At 45.3% G+C, this 17,604-nt stretch overlaps 1 protein-coding gene across 9 annotated transcripts in view; it reads left to right on the top strand.

Annotated features, from left to right (window-relative positions):
• Window positions 1-17,604, top strand: part of LOC111154215 (zinc finger protein 532) — a 105,518-nt gene that overhangs the window by 66,347 nt on the left and 21,567 nt on the right. For all 9 annotated transcript variants that reach the window (XM_022513683.1, XM_022513690.1, XM_022513688.1 and 6 more), the window contains 3 exons: window positions 748-924; window positions 7,598-7,760; window positions 11,432-11,713. In XM_022513683.1, coding sequence (XP_022369391.1) covers window positions 748-924; window positions 7,598-7,760; window positions 11,432-11,713 — 622 coding nt within the window. The remainder of the gene's footprint in view (window positions 1-747; window positions 925-7,597; window positions 7,761-11,431; window positions 11,714-17,604) is intronic.

Genomic DNA, 17,604 nt, shown 5'->3' with positions numbered 1-17,604 from the left:
TCGAAGCCAGTACTGATTGGTTCTCTGCGCCCCTCTGTTGATGGCATGTAGGTTGAGGCAGTGAAGAGTTCTTCCATTGGAAATGCCATTTAGGCATTGGGGGGTAGTTAGGAGTCTCAGGGGCTGGGGTTCGAATCCAGCATGTGGGGGTGTTTTCCAGAGTCACGAGACCTAGGTTCTTGCTGTGTTCCCTGGGCTTGGTACCGCCCCCACACTCCGCCGGTCTCCCCACATGCGGGAGTCGAAGCCAGTACTGATTGGTTCTCTGCGCCCCTCTGTTGATGGCATGTAGGTTGAGGCAGTGAAGAGTTCTTCCATTGGAAATGCCATTTAGGCATTGGGGGGTAGTTAGGAGTCTCAGGGGCTGGGGTTCGAATCCAGCATGTGGGGGTGTTTTCCAGAGTCACGAGACCTAGGTTCTTGCTGTGTTCCCTGGGCTTGGTACCGCCCCCACACTCCGCCGGTCTCCCCACATGCGGGAGTCTGGGTTTTAACTCCCGGCAGTGTCGACAATGCACAGGACATGGGGCAGTTGAGTTTTGTTTTCCTTCTCATGATCTTCCTTCTTAAGTATATAAAAATAATTTGACCTATTCTAAGTAGAAAACAAAACAAGATTTACTTCCTAAAGGCCATGAGAACCCTCAAGAGGCCATTGACAAGATGCTTATTTTCGCTGACTTTGACAGTGAAGGTGCCCACGTGTGATGGTCCCGTGCTGACGACCGCGTGTTTGTTTCCTGGCAGGTGTGTCCATTGCAATGTCGTGTACTCTGACGTGGCCGCTCTGAAGTCTCACATCCAGGGCTCTCACTGTGAAGTCTTCTACAAGTGTCCTATTTGTCCCATGGCGTTTAAGTCTGCCCCAAGCACACATTCCCATGCCTACACACAGCATCCCGGCGTCAAGATAGGAGAGCCAAAGTAAGTCCTGCCGCCTTCTGACTTCGTGCCACTGCCTGCTCAGGGATTTAGAGGACGGGGTAGTTCTGCGGAATAAAACTTAAGGTACAGGGACGCCTGGGTGGCTCAGTTGGTTAAGCAGCTGCCTTTGGCTCAGGTCATGATCCCAGTGTCCTGGGATCGAGTCCCATATCAGGCTCCTTGCTCAGCAGGGAGCCTGCTTCTCCCTCTGCCTCTGCCTGCCATTCTGTCTGCCTGTGCTTGCTCTCTCTCCCTCTCTCTCTCTCTCTGACAAATAAATAAATAAAATCTAAAAAAAAAAAAAAAAAACCTTAAGGTACAAAGAAGGACCCACTGCGAAGAGGTCGCTGCAGCAGGAGGTCTAGCCGGTGGCTTGTCACTCCCGGCACCCTTCGGCTCCTTCCAGGGGAAGCCTCCGGTCAAAAATGTCACTTCCTGCTTATGCCCTTCAGCTGTTCAGAGCAAGTGAATATTTATCAGTTTTGTCCTTTTTCTTAAGATGATTTTAACAAATAAGTTTGAGGGGAATGGTAAAATACTGTCATCTTCCCTTTTTGTTTTAAACCTGGTTTCTTAAAGGGTACCAACGTCCGTTTAAAACGCTGGTCAGTGAATTTAACTTCATAGCCAGTATAAGTCCTTGATTAGCAAAAGCAAATTTCATTTTTGTCTTAATCTTGCTCTTATTTTGGTCAGTTTTTGTTTTGTGAGTCTTTAATAACAAAGTGGCCGTGGAGCAGACCTGGGCATCCTGCCTGGGTCACAGGCAGCTTAGCCAAGAGGAGGGAGTGTGGGCTTTGGATTCCGAGGCCTGCCACCCCCCCACCCCCCCCACCCCCGCCCCACACCTGTGAGGTCTGGGACTGTCACGTGCTCTGTTTCAACATCCATTTTTCTCCCTGTAAAGTGAGGGTAGTGCTTATGGCCCAGAGTTTGTGTGAGGCTGAAGGGAGGTGACATTTAAAATGTGTGGCACACAGTCCCTCTGTCCAGAGCACGGAGGGGCTTGGTGACTGGTCCTTTCCACATTTCTTCTTTGTTGTGTACATAGCACTGGGTTACAGCCTCGCGGTGAAGCTCATTTCATTCCCATATCATTTACGGCAACATGGAATTTGTTGTGTGAGGTTAGTCTGTGCACAAAGCTGTTGATGTGTTTTGCCCGTAACTCCGTGATCACGGAAGTGTTAGAGGGAAGACGTGCAGACGCGCCACGTTACGCGTGCTGGCTTTTTACAGTAACATTTAGTTTGGGGAAATATTAATGACGGAACACTATAGGAGCATTTATTAGAAAATGAGGATAAAGTTTGGAATTCTGTTCTAGGAAGACCTCCCCTCTGGTCTCTGTGGATCCTTGGAATTGAAGCAAACTGCAGATCAGGCGACCCGTATATAACCTGGTATCTTGGGCCCGAAGACACACTTGAGTGAGCTCTGAGGTCCTTGCTGTTCATGGTAGTAAAGCTTCTAGGTGCTAAGGGGGTGTCTTGCCCCATTAATAGAGTTTTTAATTGGGTTCTTTTTTTTTCCTTAAAGATTTTATTTATTTATTTGACAGACAGAGACCACAAGTAGGCAGAGAGGCAGGCAGAGAGAGAGGGGAAGAAGCAGGCTCCCCGCAGAGCAGGGAGCCCAATGGGGGGCCTGATCCCAGGACCCTGAGATCATGACCTGAGCCAAAGACAGAGGCTTAACCCACTGAGCCACCCAGGCAACCCTAATTGGGTTCTTTATTCAAATAAATAAATAAAACTTTACTGACATCTGGAATAGTACTTGTTACCTGGGAATACAGGACAGCAACTGATTAAGGTAAGCTAAAACAGTATTTTTCCAATTTGAGTAATGTATAGGAAGAAATTACTCCAGTATTTTCCTAAAATTATTTTTGCTACCATTGTTCTTTAATAAGTACCAGCTCTAAAGATGGGCATCGACTACTATGTTTTGAATTGTAAAGCTAAAGGGAAAAAAAATTAGGGATAAAATACAGCAAAACTGCCAAACCAGGCAGCTTTAACTCAGCCGCGTCCATTCAGTGAATGGCAGTGCTTGGCCGAGGCGAGTCGCCACCTGCAGCCTGGCTGGGACCCCAGGTTCTGCTCGTCAGGCTCCGAGTGGCATGACTATATCACAGAGGGGCCTTGAGCTCACTCTTCCCTGCCACCTTGCCCCATTCAGCCTCCCGTAAGGCCTTGCTGTGCCTTACTTGGCACCGAACACTTACTTGGCCTCCACGTGATTCAGAAGCTTCCTTTTGACATTAAATCCATCTCTGCTCTGTTGATGTAAGCCCCCCACCCCCGTCCCAACTCAGTAGCCCTGACTACACTGGAGACTCAGGTGTTGAAATCTAGCAGGATTGGGTTCACAGGTGGTTATGCAAATGACAAGGTTATGCAGATGGTGGGCATTAATTTTTTTAAAGATCAGTATAAAAATAACCCTCCCCCATTTTCTTTCAAGACTATATGAGGTCTAAAAATAGAGCGCCATAGAGTCCTGTTGTCCCAGCATCTCAAACTGAAATGCACAGATTCTGCTTCCGTATTTTTTTTTTAAGATTTTTTATTTAACATTTATGTAGTGTTTCTTATGTGCCAGGCACTGTTCCAGTGCTATGTTTCTTGCTTTTCAGTGTGTGGTCAGGCTTGTTACCCTGCTGTCTTAAAAGAAAGCGTGAGCCCTCTTTAATCCTTTCTGGGTGACTTCCAGTTCATTTTAAATGCCCTTTCCTGGATTTCATGGTGGTAGAGGTTTGTGTCTGTTTTCGTCTTTTCCTTGACGTCTGATGAACAGCAGGGTTTTTGCTATTTTGTGCCTTCCTCTTACTTGCCACTCTAAATGTGTGTGAGTGCAGAAGTGAGACTCCAAAGTCTAGGATTATGTAAGAGACAGAGTTTCTGAATCAGTCCAGCATGTACTAAATTTTAAGAGCAGGATGACGGGAGGCTTTGGAGTGAGATGAGGCTGAATTTGAACCGTGGCCCTGGGATCTGTGCAGCACCCAGCAGATTCTCTTCACCCCGAGCCTGTCCGTGACATGGTTCACCTGTTGGAGGCTTGCGGATGGTCAGTTGCTCAGGACAGTGCTTTGTGCTTAGTTGGATTCAGTCAGTGGTAATGAAGGAGGTGGTTTGTGGTAGGGATTTCTGAGCTTGGCATCTTTGGTTCCATAAGCTTTTACATTTGTTTCGAGGGATACGCACTATTCTGGAGAGTTTGGGTTGCTATAAGTTGGACCTGAGTGTGGGTATTTGGTTTTAGCTTTCTTTTTTCTCTTCCTTTCCCTTTTCTTTCCCCTCCTTTCCCTCCCCTTCCCTTTCTTTTCCAACCTTTCTTCCTTCCTTCCTTCCATTAGGCTTTTTAATTAAGTTAGGGTCCAGCATGGAGCCCAACATGGGGCTGGAACTCGTGAGCCTTAGATCAAGACCTGAGCTGAGATCAAGAGTCATTCAACTGAGGAGCCCACTCAGATGCCTGGTTTTTAGGTTTCAGTTTCTTTTTTCCCCCCTCTTCCCTGCCTCTCCCCGCTTCTCTCCAGTTCCCTCTGCCCCTGCCCTTAGTCTGGTTACCCACTATACCCTCAGTCTTGCAACTAGGGTAGGATTCAGTCAAACATACAGGTTTGGCTTTCAGAGCCCTTTGCAACTCTGCAGGACCTCCCCCACCATTCCCACAGCCTGGGGACCCAGCCACACTCTTTGTTTCTGTTCCCTCACCACGCCGTGCCCAAGCGTTGGCCTGTGTACACGCGGGCCTCACCCTCACCGTCCTGCCTGGCTTCCCTCCCCTGCCTGGCTACGTCCCGTGGTTTTCAGCCATTGTAGTTGGAGAGTTTGCTCGATCTTCATGTCCTAACTCTTGTGTCTGTGAGGTTCATTTATTTGAACTTTGTTTTTTAACATGAGCACCATTTGAACATTTCTCAGTAGTTTCTGTCCTACGGGAAAGTTGGAAAACTCTACAGAGGATATCCGTTCGCCCACATTCCTGACATTTACTCCCACCATTTCTTTCTCCGTCTCTCTCTCTCTCTCTCTCTCTCTCTCTCTCTCTCTCGTTGAAGAATAATGGGGCAGCATGATGTAAGTATTGGAGTGTGTTCTGCCTCTCCTCCCAAAAAGGTCACCCACGTATGGCACCCCCTTTTGAGCCCTCCCAGTCAGAAATTGGTGTGATTACATTACTGCTCAATGCGTAGACCCCATGAAAATTTCTCTAATAGATGAGAAAATGTCTCCCCCCGCCCCCCCTTCAGGTTCAAAATCCTATCCAGGAACATGTTTTGCATTTAATCACCCTGTCTTGTCAGGGTTCTTCTGCCTAGAACAGTTGCTCATTCTTCCCCCACCTCTCATGTCTTTGGCCCCCCTCATTCTCAGGAGGACCCCCGTCCGTCATGCTTTCTTGCAGCTGGACACAGGATATGTCCTCTTGGCAGGAGGCTTCTTGTGTCCCATTAGGGACAGGCAGTGCCCATGCATGCTTCTAGCGGCAATGCCGACCTGTGCCGTCTCATCAGGCTGGTGCCCGCCAGACCTCCCCACCATATGGTCCCCGCCTCCCCCTTGATAAGCGCTAGCAGTTCGTGGGGTGGTGTTCCGGTATTATACCAACAAACTTTCGTCAGAAGAATGCTGAAGTAAATAGTTTTTCTCCCGTTTTATACTTTCTTTGCTATTCCGTGGAAAGCAAAAAAAAAAAAAAACCTCAAAGCAAACAAAACCCCACACCAAAGGAATGTAGCGCGAGGAAAATGGGCCATGCCAGTTTTCATGCAATAGTTCTTCCTAAGAAATGTAAGAATAGAATCCTGAGAAAAATTCTTAGCCTGGATGGTTAATCTTCATTCTTTCTCTGAGGCTGCTCTTTTTTCCCTCTTGCTCTGCGGTAATTATAGAAAAATCAAGAAGTGCGGACAAGTAAACAGTAAGAGTATGTATAGTATCGTCTGTCAGAGATGATGGCAGTCGTGTGACCTTCTGTGTCTTCTCTACGCCCTTGAAAAAATGTGAACGTGTCGTACATACTGTCTTGTTCCCTGTTGTTTGAATTTTCAGGAAAATCTCCCCATGCACTGGCGTGTGTCTGTCACACAATCTGTGAAAAATGCCGTAGCTGCTCTTCCTTCCCTGCTTTGACAGGACTGCCCATTTGGGCTCTTTTCAATTCTAAGCTGTTTTAAACAGCGAGGAAGTGACCGTCCTCGTCACACTTGGTACCATTCACGATGGCACATCATCAGGGTGCCTCCTTTGAGCTGTGTGGTGACGTCCTGAAGTCCTCGAAAATCCCCACCTCTCCCCACAGGTGCCTGTGATCTGCGCTCAGTTATTAATATGTCAAGACCTCGTAAAAACGTGTGCCGCTCATCCAATTAGATTTATACATTTTATGTGGGAAAAGGTGAAAAAAAGCTAAGTCTGCCATTTATTGACAGAGAACTGGGAAACGAGATGGGCTTTCTTAGGAAGAGCCCGAGAGGGAAGACCTGTGGTTTCCAGAAGCTTTCCTTTCTTTGGCCTTGCTGTACAAGCAGCAAACGGAATCTCCGCTCTGCTCTCTCCGTCTCTGACTTGACCTTCAGTCCGGGTTTGTCTGCCATTTTCCTGAGCTGCTCCCTCGGATTCTTTGTGCCTGTCCTCGCAGTGCTTCAGAGGAGGCACAGGTGGTGTCTCTAGGCCTCCGCTGAGGACCAGGAAGACCCGGGGCAGTTACGGGAGAAAGGGGACCCCTGTGGGCTTCCTGAGTGAGCAGCGAAGCCCCTGGGGGCGGAGGTTGGTGGCTGGGGAGTCTAGTCCTTCCCCTCCTGCCGGAGCTTCAGTGGACGGTGTTAGTGGTTGGAAGGGGTTGTGTGCAGAAGGCTCAGGTCTGAGTTAGCTTAGGGAGGCTGCTTGGCAGCTAACCCTGGGTAGGGAAATGGTCTGTAGTGGACGGTATTTTAAACCATTTTAAGCTCCGTAGATGTAAATTGAAATAACAGTGGTACGGATTTTCTTTTTTCTTTCTCTTTCCCTCTTTCTGTCTGTCTCTTTTTGGGGGGTGGGGGTGTATAATTGTTGACTATGTAGGGCTTTCTGTGTTGAGAACATGTAGGGAAATACTGCAATCCAAGTGTAAAATTTCCCCCAACTTGAAAAGAAAACTTGGGACAAGTAAGAGCTTGTGCCGGCGTTGGAGTTGAACAGGCCTACTTAGTTCATTATCAAATGCTTTTTCAAGTTAGGGGACCACCTCCCAGCTGCCTTCCTTATCTTCCCTTAAAGAATACTTAAAAAAAAACAACAAAACAAAACAAAAAAACAAAACGAAAACCAAAAAACCAAGATGCTTTTGCTTTGTGTTAAAGTAACTAACAGGTGAAGGTCTTGTACAAACAGGATCCGCTGTAGATCTGTAAGTCATAAAATGGTCATTAATTTAGACTTCCATGCAAATGTGGTTGAATGCATCTTTATTCGAAATGTTAAGACGGATCTGCCCTTGAGTGATGCCGGTTGCCTCCAAAAGTTTGTTTCACAGCTAAACTGTTTTGTTCTTTTTACCGAGTTTATGTGTTCTCACTGCTCCTGCTGCCTGAATTCTTGAGATGAGATGTAAAGTAGCAATTCCTTTGGCTTCCGAGACGAGGGCTGACTGACATTTCCACGCACTTCTTCTGTTTTAGAATAATATATAAGTGTTCCATGTGCGACACTGTTTTTACCCTGCAAACCCTGCTGTATCGCCACTTTGACCAACACATCGAAAACCAGAAGGTGTCTGTTTTCAAGTGTCCAGACTGTTCTCTTTTATATGCACAGAAGCAACTCATGATGGACCATATCAAGGTGTGTGCGCATCTCTCGTGTCCTTTAAGTCAATCGCAGACCTATTCATGGATTGTAAGTCAGGGCTGAGCTGCAGGTGAAGAGAAGGCATGCCTGCTCTAGAGGGAAGGGATGGATGCTGGTTGTTGGTACAGAGCAGTTTACAGAACGCTGCCATCATCCACTTGACTGATGCTTTTTATCTGCGTCCTGTGACAGGTCAGTGCAGAGTAACACATGCATGCTGTGGTTCTCAAAGAGAAATAAGCATTAGGGCTCTTCCTGTCCCTGCATGTGAAAATGATGACTGTGAAATTGACTTTTTTTGAGAAGTCTGTGTTGTAATGGACTTAGAAATAGACAGGGACTCTGACGAGTTGTGTTAATTCGTTGTAAATATCGGTGTATTAGAAAAATGAAGGTTTTCCTTTGAAATTATGTAAGCGATTAAATATATATGATAATTGATTCCCCTGGGTCTTTTTTTTAGTCTTTTTTTCTATCAAGGGTGCGTGGAAATCGAAGGTAAAATGTGTAGGGTAGAAGAGTGGCCCCTGGCAAGTGTTCAGTTAACGAAATGAATAAATGTCCAGGTTGGATAATTCTCACTCTCCAAACCCCAAAAGGGGCGCCTAAATCTCTTTACAGCCTTTAAAGCTCATGGAGGGCAGTGCTTAGTCTTAGCCTCCTAACTGCCCACTGTGAAAGGGTAAGCAGTTTTATTCCTGTGTGATAAGGACGTAATATCTGGGAGCTCTCAGAGCTTAAAGTGACTTGACTTTTTAAAAAGAGAAGGCAACAGTGTCCTGATACCATGAACTCCCATCTCTCTTCCTCTTAGTTCTTCTCTTTTTTAATATGGAGTACAAGAAAGGTGAGCCAATCAGGTCTCCCGAGTTAGTCCCGTCTCATCTTAATTAGATGAATGGGCTGTTAATCCTTGAAATTTCCTGTGTTGAGCATATGTAAGCTCACGTAGCATAACTGCCTATTGCAAAGAACCTAACGCCTGCTCGTTGGAGGGTCCGCTCATTGGCGGCTGGGCTAAGGTAGTGGCTCTGTGGCATTACTACAGTGAATTAGTGCATGGGAGATACATTTCATCATTATCACTTAAAAGTACAGTAAAATCCTCTTAAGATATTTTAAAGGTTTTCACTAAAATCACAAACCTATCTTGACAACAAATACTTAATGATTGACTAGGGAAAAAAAAACACCCCAAACCCTAGAAACTGCTCATAAAAACATAGTGACATTGGAATTAGACCCAAATATTTTAGCATACTTTTTACAGGGGGAAAAAAGAAAGGTTAACTTCTTAAGAGACTTTTAAGGTATTTGCTTTCTGGAACTCATGTTTACATCTGGAAGTGGGGTCCTTGACATTGTGGTTAGGGTCTTCCTTGTGTTAATAGTGAATTTGGAGGAATACAAAGTTCCAAGAGTAGAGACTGAAGAGGAGTGGCAAAATCCTGTGGCCACAAGGACGAAAGAATTGTTTTTATTCATCTGAACCTTTACGAGACCACATGACATGAAAAACAGTGGGAATACTCACTTATGTTCTCATTTCGAGTATGTCCTATACATTTAAAATATCCTGCCTTTATGTGTTTGGGGATGGGTAAGAATAAAGATAAAGTTTTAGGGGCACTCTACTTTTGTTTTCAATTTTAAGATCTGTACTAGTTCTTGTGAGTTTATTTATATCACCTGATACCTGTGCTGTTCACTTTTTCGTGAAGAGGAAATTAAGAGAAAGCAGGACAGGAGCCCCCATACATGATCTTTTTTTTGCCTAATTTAATCAGTTTGTAGCATTTCTTCTTCCAGAGTATAGCTTGATTTCCTGTGTGCATGTTGGCATTTCCATAAAAAGCAAACTTTCAAGTTACAGTTGTTCAAGTTACTTGTTGTTACAGGATCTGAGGAAAAATCAGTTCTAAAAGAATTAAGTGGTATTTCTTTTATTTAAAAAGACTTTTGCTTTTAATAAACGATACTATTTTTACTTCATGATGTGAAAATGGAATGAATAAAGTAGAAATTCCCTTTGTAGCACCCATGACCTTGCCCTCTTGTCAAGGCAGAACTTTTTGCTGCTTTTCTGTAATTCCTGTAGCACCACAAGGTCGTCTCACCGAAGAAGACTTATTAAATACATGATCCTTTCCTCAACTTTCTAGTTTGTAAAAATGTATTTGCCTAGAAACTTATGAAAAGTTTACTAGAAGATTTTGGGGTTTTGTTTTCTTTTGGTTTTAAATGGTTAAAAAGGTAAACACTTGGCTTCTCTTTTGGAAAAGGCCATTGGAAACCCAAAAGCCTCTGCCCTGTGAGATGGCAGAGAAGCCAGTGTTCGGCTTTTTGGTTGTCCCGAGCTCACGCCTTGCCTCCCTGCAGACTTTCTTGTGCCAAAGAACATTAGACATTTTCCTCCCAGACCACTTTTTAGAGACCAGTTTGAGGATCCTCTGGATAGACTTGACACCTCTGCTCACGGGAAAATTACAGAATCCCCTCTTTTTCTTTTTGGGGTAAGACCGTAAGGAGGATTGGCAAATTCGTGGCACCGGTTAGAGGTGATCTTGCCTGGGAAGGTGTGACGGAGAGTAGTACCCTGAGGGAGCCGCTTCAGACTCCGACACTCAGGAAAGAATATGGAGTGGAGATACACTCAGTGTGAATCTCCGGGACATAGGAGGCCTAGGGCGCTTGGGAAACGTGTGTTACGTTGTGCCTTTCTGTAGGTTTTGTAGGTTCAGGACTCTAGCTTGAAGGCCGATAGCACGAGAAAGCCTGTTTAAAGATAAATTCTACACTGAGGCACAGACTTACTTGCCTCCTTTTTTTTTTTTTTTTTCTCCTGGACTCTGTTTCTAGAACGCAAACAAAACAAAAACCAAAGGCACGCTGCTCTTTAGGATCAAATGGCACCCGCTTTCCCTTAGTAGAATTTGGAGTCCTCTGAGTTGGAGTGGGATGGCCGTTGTGGCTGTCATGTTAATGACAGTAAAGCTAAGCAATTGTAAAAGGCTTTTTGAGTCTCTGCTGTATACAGCCTAGAAGTCTGGGTGTTGTCGGGAAGACGGGACAGATCAGGATAGGATGTGGGGGTCCTGAAGGTACCCCAAAAAACCCCAACGAAAACCCAAACTCTTACACGTGTCCCAAGAATGTGGAGGGTCTGAAAGGGAGGGAGAAGGCCCTGCTCTTGTCTCAGGTGTTTGTGGAACGGTGCTTCGCTGGGGGTCTTAAATACCTACCCGTGCGTCAGCCTAGCTCCGTGTCTCTGGGTAGATGTGAAAGGAAGCATCTCCTTCCCCAGGAAGAGTCTGTTGTGGAGAGAACTCACTGGTTCACTGGGGGAGGACAGAGCCGGGAATAATTTGGATTCAAAGCAGAAGGCTTTATTTTTTAAAGAATTTAAAAATGGCACAAGCAAATAAGCTTTCAGAAGTTACTTGGAACTAGGAATGCATAATTCAGAGCAACCATAAAAGTTAATTCCCCTCTGTCTCTTTTTAAGTGTCTGTTTGCACAGGTTTCCTTTTTGCTCTATTAAGAAATGTTTCTGAATGAATATAAAATCCTATTGGAATATCAGTAACATGTCAAGAATAGTCCACGTGTGCTTTTCTCCATGGTAACCATTTATGATAGATCTTTCTTTTCTTTTTGTAACATAGTCTATGCATGGAACATTGAAAAGTATTGAAGGGCCTCCAAACTTGGGTATAAACTTGCCTTTGAGCATTAAGCCTGCAACTCAAAATTCAGCAAATCAAAACAAAGAGGATACCAGATCCATGAATGGGAAAGAGAAATTGGAAAAGAAGTCTCCGTCACCTGTGAAAAAATCCATGGAACCCAAGAAGGTGGCCAGTCCCGGCTGGACGTGTTGGGAGTGTGACCGCTTGTTCACGCAGAGAGATGTTTACATTTCCCACGTGAGGAAGGAGCATGGGAAGGTAAGAGCAAGAGGCCACCCATGGGTGTGAGGAAGAGCACAGGACTGGGCATACGTCCAGCACTCGGGAGCTTGGCTCTGCCAATAATTAACAAATAAGTAAGAAAGGAGGAGAAAGAGAAAGTGATGTTTGGAAAACTATTAGTATTTGTATGACTTAATGTGATTCTTTCCTGAGTTTGGTAGTGGGAAGGGATACTGCATCCTTCCTGAAGCTATCCAGGAGAAGCTCAGTAACTCAAAAGTCACTGAAAAATCTGATTTGGAATATTTATATATATATATATATATATATCTTTCTCCTTTTTAAATAATAAGTACACATCTCCAACTAATAGGGATTTTTTTAAGCCCATTATTAGACCTCATGAAACTAGCAAGACAATTTTGTAATACGGTTCCAGGAGTCTTAAAGTTGGATTGTTCCCGTTAGGATCCGGAAAGAAGCTGCATTGCATTTGGTTTTGTAGACCTGTAGTCTCTTATCCTATAGTAGCCCTCCCTCTATTCTGTTTTACTTTTTAACCTGCTGTTGATTTCTTGGAAAAATTGGGTTAGACATCCTGTAGATTATTGTGCGCGTTTCTGGATGTGGGTAATTGTTTTCTTTTGACATTGTTTAATTTGCTTCTCTTTATTCCATAATTTCTAGAAATTTGATTAGATCCAGGTTGAATTTTTAGATACAAATAGGTGCTACATTGTTTTTGTATCAAATCCTGAGGCACCTAATAGCAGCTTCTTTCTCTCAGTGATACTATGATCCATCCTTGGGTTCCGATACAGCATACTTTTAAAGAAACCACTTTAATTGCTTTAACTTAAGGCAGTAGAACCAAATCGTTTTCCTTGGGGAACCTGTGTAAAAAGTACCTAGGAATTGGCTTGTGATTAGTACATACTAGATCCTTGAAAAGTTCATTAAGCGAGGGCCGCCTGGGTGGCTCAGTCGGTTAAGCGTCTGCCTTCCGCTCAGGTCATGACCTCAGGGTCCTGGAATCAGCCCTGCATCAGGCTCTCTGCTCAGCGGGGAGCCTGCTTCCCCCTCTGCTTCTGCCGTCCCCTGTTCATGCTCCTGGGTGCGCAGCATGCACTCGCTCACTCTCTCTCTCTCTCTGATGCATAAATAAAATCTTAAAAAAAAAAAAGTTTGTTAAAGTAAGGGTTCAAACATGACTTCATAATCTCATTGATACTGTTTTATTGGAGCGGCTCATGTAGCTGACATGTCTTTATTTGGTCTGACACAATTTATTGTCTCTTTGTAAACATTACTTACTTACAGAATATATATGGCTCCAGTAGCACATGGCTTATGTTAATCATCTCACGTTCAAGCGTGCCTCGCGGGCCGTCGCGTCTCCGAATTCGCTCGCAAACACCGGGCGTTCTTGAGGGGCAGCACTCGGTTAATCTCCGTATGAATTCGCCGCCCGTAGCTGTCTTGCCAAGCCTGATGTGCTGATTCTGGGAAAAGGCTTTTTTTCCTTGGACCCAAACTGGATTTTACAAATACTAAAACAGGAGCAGACCTCAGTCTAGTAGCCCACGGCTTTCATTACATATACATTTGAGATTTTTGTATCCAGCTTGGAACATTTCAAAATTTTTTCTTTTCTTCTTCTTCTTCTTCTTCTTCTTCTTCTTCTTCTTCTTTTTTTTTTAACTGCCTTTATCTTGCACGTCCAACAATTTTTGGATCTAGAATATAAGATGAAGGACAGCTCCGAGACAGATGTGGTAGGGGTACATTTAACACTGACTCCGACTACCTGCTCTCGGACAGAGGCCGGTGCTGAGCTGGCCGGGAAGCAGGTCCGCTGTGCGCGGCGCATCTGTTTCCGCTGGAGGCAGCCCTTCGTTCTTCCAGAGGAAGTGTTAGGCTTAGTGGGATTTGGGGATTAGCTTTGAAGAAGCTGAGATGCCGCCTTTTGGAAGGAGGCAGATAGATTAGATTGCAGTGTCCATGCTGCCCCCTCGGCCTCTGGAGAGCACTAAAGGGAGGTGGGGAAGGGAAGGAAAGAAACGTCTTCATACAAACCAGTGAAATGAATGGAGGGCTGACCGTGCGTCAGAAACCAGGGACCAAGTGAACCATGCGAGCCAGACCGGAACCCTGCACTCCCGGACAGCCCACCTACAGACTCCTCGTCTCTGTTCCCGTTCTTTTCTTCTTCCTTCTGTCTGAATATTCATTTAACCCCACACTTCAAATCTCCTGCCTTCTGCCCTTTTCTGTCTTCTTTCTGATGGCCATGAAGGCACCTTGCCAGCTTCGCTTTTCCACTCCTGTTCTTCCCCCCCTCTTGGCCACCTCTGGGTGTCAGCTCACCACACCCACCTCCTTATTGTCAAGGCAACTGGACAAGTTTCGTCTTGACCTTGACCGAAGCCTGACCCTCCCCTGCCCTCACCCCTGCAATATTTCGCATGATTGGCAGGTCTTCCTAAAAGCATCTTCTACCCTAAGTTTGAATACTGCTCTCCCTCCTGGGTTTTCTCACGGTTGCTGGAGTGCCCATCAGCTGTCTGTCCTGGAAACAGCCCCCCCCCCCCCCCGCGGGGAAATTTCGGTTACCCTCGTGGCTTCACTTCCCGTCTATATGTGCAGATAACTCCCACATCTTGCCTGCATTCCAGTCCCCCAATCCAGCCACTTTCTCAGCTGTTTCAGCTTCTTGGACAATTCACAGGCGCTCTTGGTCTGCCCGACAGGGAACCCAGGCTTGCCCCCAGCCCCCAGCCCCCAGCTTCTGCTGCCCAAAGCCTGGTGTCCATCCTGGCTTGACGCTTCCTTCCATCTTTGTTCAGGCCACTCTGGCTTCAGAGAGACCTCCCCGAAGTGCGTTCCCACTGGCCTCAGCTGCCCGGCGGCTCCCCAGGTCTCCCCAGTCTCCTGTCTCACGTGGGGTGCACTGGACAAATGAGATTGCTCCGCCTGCTTCATTTATTTTTTTTTAAAAGATTTCATTTACTTACTTATTTGTGAGAGAGCACTCACGCGAGCACGTGAGCTGGCAGAGGGGCAGAGGAAGAGGGAGAAGCAGACTTGCTGTGGTCCCGGGACTGCATCCCAGGGTCCCGGGATCATGACCCGAGCCAAAGGCAGATGCTTAACCAACTGAGCCACCCCGGGGCCCCTGCCCCACCTGCCTGAGACACTGTTCACCTCTCTGGGGCTTTACAGGAGTGTGCTGCCCTGGTGCTAACTGCTCTTAGTCCTCCCGGTCTCAGCTTCGACCTCACCCCATCTGGAAAGCCTTCCTCATCTGGAGATCCTTCCTCGGTCCCTTCCCCTACGTGTTTCCAGGGCAGCCCGTGCTTCCCTTACCCTGACTCATCCCTCTGCGAAGGCTGCCTCTTACCTCTTTCTCCCAATAGCTGCTTCATGCTCTCTTCCTCTCTTAAGTTCCCATCCAGAACAACTGGGGGCCTTCTGCTCTTAGCCCACAGCACGCCGATAAATATTTCTCGAATTAATGGATCAAGAATGAGTGCTGACTTGGACATCTTATCCCCCGTTAGACTTAATTTCTCTTCTTTAAAATGGGAGTAATCACATATTTAGTGACCGCACAGTGTCGTGTGCTGTAGGTACCTAGAGGGAACTGCTGTGAGGTGATCAGTGGCCTCCAGTCCTTTTGGATTTAAGGTGAGACATAAATATGAAATGATGAGGGATTTGAAAAATGGTATCTGGCTAAAGGTCCCAGGAGAGCATAATTTTTTGATTTCCACCAGGCGAGAAATTACTGGAAAGATCTGATTTCATCAGATTATCCAGTGAAATACCATTACGTAAATGTTCTGACCCAGAGCGCTATGAAGGGATACTTCATTTTAATACTGTAATCACGCCAAAAAAAAAAGGTGTGTGTGTGTATATAATTTTGAGAATAATGTAGCACATTCTGCCAACCATAGCACAGCGGTTTGCTTTAGTGTTACTGCTGCTAATACAGTTATTTTGGAGAAAAGGTTTTGAGTTAGGAGTAAGCCTACTTGGCATAAATTAAAAACTCCTGTCTGGGTAATTCACTGCTGCCTCTTTTAAGATGGCCTCTTTTGGTCTCAGTAATTGTTTCTGATTTTTTTTTTCTCTCTACTCAATTCCTATCCAAAAAATTTTTACTAAAAATATTGTATGGAGTTCCACATCAAAACAAAGATCTTCAGGAGCGTTGTCTTCAGGGTTCAAAACCATAGTTCTAGCTGTGCTAGTTACTTATTTTTAGTAGCTAGTTTCTTTATTTCACTAATGTATGTATATATATTTTTTACTAATATACATGCACTATCCACTTCCAGTGGTTTTTAAAATTTTTTTAAATTAATTTGTTTTAATTAGATATTAAGTCAAATAAATTTGAAAAAATTGGGGGCAGATAATCCATAAAAATCTACAGACATGTAATAATTTAAGAATAATTTGCCATGTTATTATTTTAGCCATTTAAAAAAAAGTAGTTAAAGCAGCCTGATTGGATTGATTGATTGATTATCTAAGATTTTATTTACTTATTTGAAAGAGAGTGTGAAGCAGAGGGAGAGGGACAAGGAAGACGCTATGCTGAGTGACGAGCCTGACTTGGGGCTCGATCCCGTGACGGGAAGATCGTGATCTGAGCCGAAACCAAGAGTTGGAGGCTTAACTAGCTGGGCCTCCTGCGCGCCCCAGAGCAGCCACATTGAGAAACGATTCTTAACTGAACTTCAGTACAGAGAAACCAGTATAAAATCAATCACTTTCTAAAGCTGATATTATTGTTCTGTTATGGGCAGGTTGTAGCTGCCTTTTTAAATCATAGCACTCTGAGGACAAGTTCTAAATCTGTTATTGTAGCTTCCATGGTTTGTGATGTTGCCCATTTGGAAAGGGGAATTGGTGTCAGTTGCGTCTAGGTTTGGACATTAAATAGTTTTTTTGAGCACAGAAATCCTCTCATCTTCCCCGTGTCCCTGCTCTCAGATACAAAAACAGGAAGATGAGCTTGTCAGTATCGTTATCCTGACGGTCTCATCCCAGCCGTGAGCCATTCCCCAGATAAATGTACAAATACACAGGATTTTATGTACAATTTTAGGGGCTCATGTACCTCCTGACATTCTTTCTTGATTGCTTTAGGGGTCTTCTAGGAACCTCAAATTAGGATCCCCTCAATGAGATAACGTGAGTCTCTCACAGTCTGCACTTAGGTAACCTGATAGCAAGTTAAAAAGTGAAAGTTGCCTGTACTTGTCCCGATCTAGAAAATTATAGGCTGATCTGTGATAATTATTTATAGCCATTTGGTTATCTGCTGCCCTACACATTGAGAGATCATTATGGAACTTTTTTTAAAAAAAGATTTTATTTATTTATTTGACAGAGAGATCACAAGTAGGCAGAGAGGCAGGCAGAGAGAGAGAGGAGGAAGCAGGCTGCCCTGGAGCGGAGAGCCTGATGCGGGGCTCGATCCCAGGACCTGAGATCATGACTTGAGCTGTAGGCTTAACCCACCCGCCCCCCTCTGCCTGCCTCTCTGCCTACTTGTGATCTCTGCCTGTCTAATAAATAAATAAATAAATAAGTCTGCCCTTTGAGAGCACCCCCCCTTATCCTGTGTGGCAGTAAAATCCCCTAGAGCCCACTGATTTACGCAATAAAAGTTCATTCTTGCGCATGTCGTTTGCTGTGAGTTTCGGCACTTGGGTGGGGCAGCTGTCCTTCCACTGATGACTCCGTGATCAAGGTGGTTCCTTTCAGCCCCCGCCCTCTCCACATAGGTGTCACTGTGGGGGGTGCGGACTGGAGAATCCCATCCCGCCCTTACACGCCCTTATTATGGATGTGACACGCAGTGCGTCATTGGTCAGAAGGAGTCATGTGACCAGCCCCAGTTGTAGCCGACA

This window comes from Enhydra lutris, unplaced genomic scaffold (genome assembly GCF_002288905.1).
Source record: "Enhydra lutris kenyoni isolate GAN:26980312 unplaced genomic scaffold, ASM228890v2 scaffoldscaffold36, whole genome shotgun sequence".
Taxonomy (NCBI): Eukaryota; Metazoa; Chordata; class Mammalia; order Carnivora; family Mustelidae; genus Enhydra; species Enhydra lutris.
The sequence above is the reverse complement of the archived record's forward strand: the minus strand, read 5'-3'. Positions and strand labels throughout refer to the sequence as shown.